Consider the following 6,033-nt stretch of genomic DNA (forward strand, 5'->3'; position numbering starts at 1 on the left):
TTAAGGTTATCTATCAAAACTTTAGAGTGCTCTGTACATTTAAGATGGTCACACCAGAAATGACTTTCAATAATAGGCATGGAATGTCATCCTTACTTTGGGGATTATGCTATTGGATCAGTTAGAATTCTAACTTGGGTTAGTTAGAATTTTAAGGTTTTGTTTGACATTCACACTGGAGTAAAATTTTTAGTTCATATATGAATGAGGGTAGAAAGAAGTAAGTTGATCCCTTTGATTTGCAGTAGAAGTTTTAAAAAACGAACACCAATAACTGTTTTCATCTCACCCTGCATTCTGAGTGTCAGGAGCTATGGCAGAACAGTGCCTCTCTACTCCGCTGCCGAGAACAGTGTCTTTGTTTCTAGGCTCCCATAGGGCTCGGCACCTTCCACAGTAAATAACAGTCCTCTGGTTCTTACAGATGGGTGAGCTGTCCCATGATGTGTTCAATAAAGTGCAGAAGCACCTGTGCTGAGTCCATATCCATTAGTCTTGACTGCAGCAGTACTTGGCAGTAGCAGACCCAGAATATAAATAACGTGAAGACAATGTTGTTTTTCCTCTTCTAAACTGATGGCTGGGAAGGCAGAGGATTTGCTTGTAGAGAGTACACTTCCCTTTGTATCAGAAATAGTAATTTTTTTCTTCTGAAAGTGTTCCCTGTTTTGTCTGAGGCGTTGGGCAGCCTTTCAGTGTTTCTACAGTCTCTCTAATTAGTCCCCCTCTTGAACCCTGTCTTCTTGCCCAACAAACACCTCACTGTTCAGTGGTACGCTATTTAAATAAAAATCCTTAAATGGTAATTGGGTTTTTGCTCCCGATCTTTAAATATTATGCATGAATTTTTGTTAACTTTTCACTTTAGCAAGTGTTAAAAAATTTTTTTAGCAAGTTATTCAGGTTCTTCTGCAATTAGACTTTTAGTTTCTAATTCTTTCCCAGTGTTTTGATTCATACCAGGATTGCAAACTATTTATTTTTAAAAATATGTATTTATTGATTTCAATGAGAGGGAGAGAGAGAGAAATACCAGTGATGAGAGTCATTGATCGGCTGCCTCCTGCATGCCCCCTATTTGGGATCAAGCCTGAAACCTGGACATGTACCCTGACCAGGAATCGAACCGAGATCTTCTAGATCATAGGTTGATGCTCAACTGCTGGGCCACCCTGACCAGGCCAAACTATTTTTTCAAAGTAACAGTAAGACATATTTTCAGAATAAATCATCAGTAAAATCAAAATATACATAACACAAAATCTTATTATTCAAAGGGAGTTTTGCTTGAGACATATCTATTGTATAGCTGTTTGTACACGAAATATTTTTGCTTAATTTTTTCCAGAAGAAAAGTAGACTCAAAGGAGATGGTTTTGCCTACTGTGATTTATTCCTGTGCAGAATCTTAAAAGTTGATTAGATGAAGCAGTCATTATATATTTCAAAGGCTAGAATTGGTAAATTGCTGTGTTTCACCAGGTGGTTTATGAAATACCAGCATGTAGACCCAGAAGAAGCTGTAAGGGTTCATATTGACGTTCAAACAAAGAAATCTGTGGCCATTCACTGGGGAACTTTTGCCTTAGCAAATGAGGTGAGTTTGATTGTGATAAAACTGGTTGTGTGTTTGACCTCTGATAGGATTCAGGCATCACCACACCCTGTAGTGTGTTAAGAGATAAAACTGGAATCAGAACCTGTGTGATTCATAGTCAAAGTGGTAAATCATGAATTAGTAAAACAATATTTATATACTAAAAAAAAAATCATTTCATGCTGTTTTTTTGGCTTATTTCTATAGTTAATAAATCATGTGTTTATATAACTAAAAATGTGTGTGGTCTTGGGAAACAGAAAAATGAACCATTGTGTCTTGTCTCTCGGGGAGCCCTTCATTCTAGCAAAACGTATAAGACGTACATAATGATTCTAAAACAGTTGTGAAAACGGGTATGTGGTCTCAGAGTCAGGAATAATTACTGATTGGAGGGATCAGGGAGAGCTTCATGGAAGAGGTGACATTTGAACTTGGCCGTGAGAAGGCATTTCAAGAGGAGGAAAGGGCAGAGCATAGGATTGGAGGCAGCAAGCATGGGGGATAGTGAGGAATTCTGTTCAGTCAGAGTATGGATGTCATATGGAGGGCAATGGAGGAACTAAGGCTGGACAGCTTAGAACTTTTTAGAAATGTTATTCATCCAGTAAACATCACTTCAGCGTGTGCTATGTTCCCGGTATTGGGATAGATGGTACTTTTACCGAGACTAATATAGAAGAGCTGATTTTTTTGCCTAAGGTAGCAGAGCCCTAGAACTCTGCTACTAGGCAGTTCAGGTGTCAAGCAAGAGGACAAAAGAAAGCTTTCTTTTCTTTCCTGGATCCAGGGCCTGCCCTAAGCAAAATTTAGAAATGGATGGTTGGCTTCTACTTCTCTTTATGTGACATCTTCCACATCCCAGGGCAGGAACCCTGTTTTCATGCTGTTTTTAGCACTCTTTTTCTGTCCTGTTTCTGGCCTGCCCTCTCCCTAGGTTATAACTTTTTCCAAAATTACTGAATACACTGCCTGCCTACTCCGTTACCCCCAATCAAAATTTCCATGTGATGCAGCAACCCTGAGCCACATGGCTGGGAGATGGCATGGAATGAATGACCACAGGGATGGGGAGGGTGAATGAGAATATGTGTCTGTGTACTTGGAGAAGGGGGAAATTTGATACTGGTTTCCATTGGTATACTACTATATTCGGTGGCATTTCTTATTCTGGGTGTGTTTTCCTTATATAGACATATGTGTATATATATGTTCCATGTGTAATATATACCAATGACTTAGATGAATTATTTTATTAAACCTGTGCAAAAAAAAGGAATCTAGGGTGACTCCTAGATTTTCAACTTCAGTGATTGGGAAGATAGTTATGATCTTTCCTGAGATAGGGAAGATGAGAGGATAGAAAACCCCAGTCTTCACGAGCTACTGTATTACTCAGTCTTCAAGAATTATTTCTGTTAAAAATCTAACTTCCATCTTTCTTTCTTAATGAAAGCAGGTAATAAAAACTCCTTTAGTCTTAGCAGTTTGGAATTTGTTCACATTTTGACATGCATTGAATAAACCTGATAACCACGAGTTTGTTAAATTATAAAATAGATGGAATTTATGGGGCGATGTTTAAATGTAAAACACTTTAAAATGATTTGCATGTAAGTAGCTATTTATACTAGCTGCTTACTATAATATAAACAGATTAAGGACATTCTTAACTTGGCAACACTTTGAAATTATACATGTAACAATATCTAATTTATCTAGGAAATGATGAGTGAATTTCCTAGATGATATATTTAAGCACTAAAACTTAAAACAACTCAGTTTTGGGGGAAGTAAATTTCAAGCATTACAAAACATATGTTAACCTTTTAAATGACCAGGGTCTTTATTATGAATATCTTCTGTTGGAGTAGATCATAAAATATACCCCTTAAAAGGGAACTTAGGAGTTGTCTGGGGCTGGTTGCCTGGCCCTTAAGGTCCTGAAGCTGGAAGCTTCTGCTTCACCACTTACTCTATTTTCCTCTAATCGACTGTCTTGCTTTATACATAGTTGTTTGGTCCCAGGGCTGTGGGATATTGTCTTTACCTTGTGGGACTGAAGTGCTCGCACTATGAGATAGCTTGCATTCACTCAGAAGACTTTCTTGCCTTCTTCTAGGCCTATCTTCTAGATCAGGGGTGGGGAAACTTATTTCTGCCATAGGCCATTTGGATATTTAAACATCATTTGAGGTCTTACAAAATTATCAACTTAAAAATTAGCTATGATAAAAGCTCTTAGATTTATTGAATTTCAAGTTCTGCCTATGGTTGCCTTGGCAGTGCTGGACCAAATGATTTCGCAGGCTGTATGTTCCCACCCCTCTTCTAGATGGTTGAAACAGCCAAGAATTGACCTATGAAGAAAGTCAGATATTTTAGTATAAAAATCCATACTAAGTTACAGATTATAACCAAAGTTATATTTTGGTAAAGAAATTATTAGTATAGGGTGATTGTGTAAGTATATTGTTGGCTAAGACTTATAGAGCATGGGAGGAAAAGAATTCAACAAAACAAGTGGTTTTTTAGTGGGAAAGAATTTCATCATTTTGAAATCTCAAACTAAAATAATTTTGCAAGGGCAATTTCTTGACTTAGGCTATGACTTAAAGTTACATTTTATTGGTGATAACGTTAAAACCTAAGTTATTCAGCACTCAGTGGAAAGGCATCCCTGACCCTCTAAACATAGACATAAACCTAGAAGTGAGCAAATGGGGAGAAAAAACCCTGTGTGGCCAATAACTGTTAGCAAACCTGTGCATTTTTTAAAAAATTGATTGAGAGAAGGAGGGAGGGAGAGGGAGAGAGAAACATAGATGTGAGAGGGAAATATCAATCGGCTGCCTCCTGCACGCCTCCCACTGGAGATCAAGCCCGCAGCCTCTTCTTGTGCCCTGACTGGGAATTGAACCAGTAACCTTTTGGTGCATGGGGCGACGCCCAACCAACCGAGCCACACCAGCTGGGGCCAAACCTGGGCATTTTAAGACAGAAAAGTTTCTCGGTTTTTCTAGTACATCACCAGCTGTCCCTCTTAGTCTCTGCTGCTAGTTCCTTGTTTACGCTCCCTCTAAACAGTGAGTGCCTTAGAACTCAGTCCATGGATCTCTTCTCTAGCCCTTGGGGATTTCATCAGTCTAATGGCTTTAAATACCATGCATCCACTGTACCTCTGTAGCTCAAGTTTTTCCTCTCTAATCCACATTTATATTTCCAACTGCCTTCTTAACAATGGTACCAAAATCTAAGTCCAAAACCAAACTTCCGGATCCTTTCTCAAATTTGTTTCTTTTACATCTCAGTAAATGGCAAATCCCTTCTTCCAGTTAATGTAGTCCAAAACCTCAACTTCCCTTTCTCTTATATCCTCCATCTAGTTTTTCTGAACTACATGCAGTCAGCTCACCCTTCAGATTATATTCAGACTTTGACCACTTCTCATCACTTTCAATGCTCCAATGCTGACCCTTACAGTCTGTTCTCAACACTGCAGAGGACAGACCTTTGCACCGTGAATCAGATCATGACACTCCTCTGCCAGAAGTACCTAGTAGCTTCCCATCATACTCGGAGTCAAAGCCACAGCTCTCACAATCGCCTACAAAGTCCTGTGCATTCTGCCCCATCAGGTCTACTTTCAAATGTCCCCCTCAATTTGAAAATTGTATTTAAAATTAAACCTCCATCTCCCACCTTACCCCCATTTTGTCCCCAGAATATATCGACCACTCAGATCAGATACTGTTTTCTTTTTAAAAATATATCTTTATTGATTTCAGAGAGAGGAAGGGAGAGATAGATAGAAACATCAATGATGAGTGGTCATTGATCGGCTGCCTCCTGCACGCCCCCGACTGGGGATCAAGCCGGCAACCTGGGCATGTGCCCTGACCGGGAATCGAACCGCGATCTCCTGGATCCTAGGTCGATGCTCAACCACTGAACCACACCTGGTGGGGCACTGTTTTCTTATTTATTCATTTCTTATCTGGTCTGTATTAGAATGTAAGCTCCAGGAAAGTAAGGGTTTCTGTTTGGTTCCCTGGCCTGGCTACTCTGGGTGCTCAAAGGATACTCAATGCGTGAAGGGTGGAGGCACACTTACCCCTGGTGATTAGATGAGACAGTTTGATTTTTATTACTTTCTACTTACACATTTTACAGCTTTTAAAATTAAAATTTGGGAAAACCCCTTTGAAATAAAGGGGAAAAAATAGCAATTATACAATGTAAAGATTTAGACCAAAAGAGAAATAACTGGTGAGATGATTTATTTTTTATATCTTTTAAATTAGTAGTTAGAATAACATATATTCAGGTTATTTGGAAAACTGATAGCTTAAAACATTCTGCAACAGTGTGCTATCTTTATTTTTAGATTTGAAAAGATGAGGAAACAAAGGGAAATAGGGACATTCCACCTGTTG

At 38.9% G+C, this 6,033-nt stretch overlaps 1 protein-coding gene across 6 annotated transcripts in view; it reads left to right on the forward strand.

Annotated features, from left to right (window-relative positions):
* The window catches only part of NAPEPLD (N-acyl phosphatidylethanolamine phospholipase D), a 52,807-nt gene that overhangs the window by 42,389 nt on the left and 4,385 nt on the right, over positions 1 to 6,033 (forward strand). For all 6 annotated transcript variants that reach the window (XM_081147165.1, XM_081147167.1, XM_081147169.1 and 3 more), the window contains one exon: positions 1,483 to 1,597. In XM_081147165.1, coding sequence (XP_081003291.1) covers positions 1,483 to 1,597 — 115 coding nt within the window. The remainder of the gene's footprint in view (positions 1 to 1,482; positions 1,598 to 6,033) is intronic.

This window comes from Miniopterus schreibersii (assembly GCF_964146895.1).
Source record: "Miniopterus schreibersii genome assembly, chromosome: 9".
Classification (NCBI taxonomy): Eukaryota; Metazoa; Chordata; class Mammalia; order Chiroptera; family Miniopteridae; genus Miniopterus; species Miniopterus schreibersii.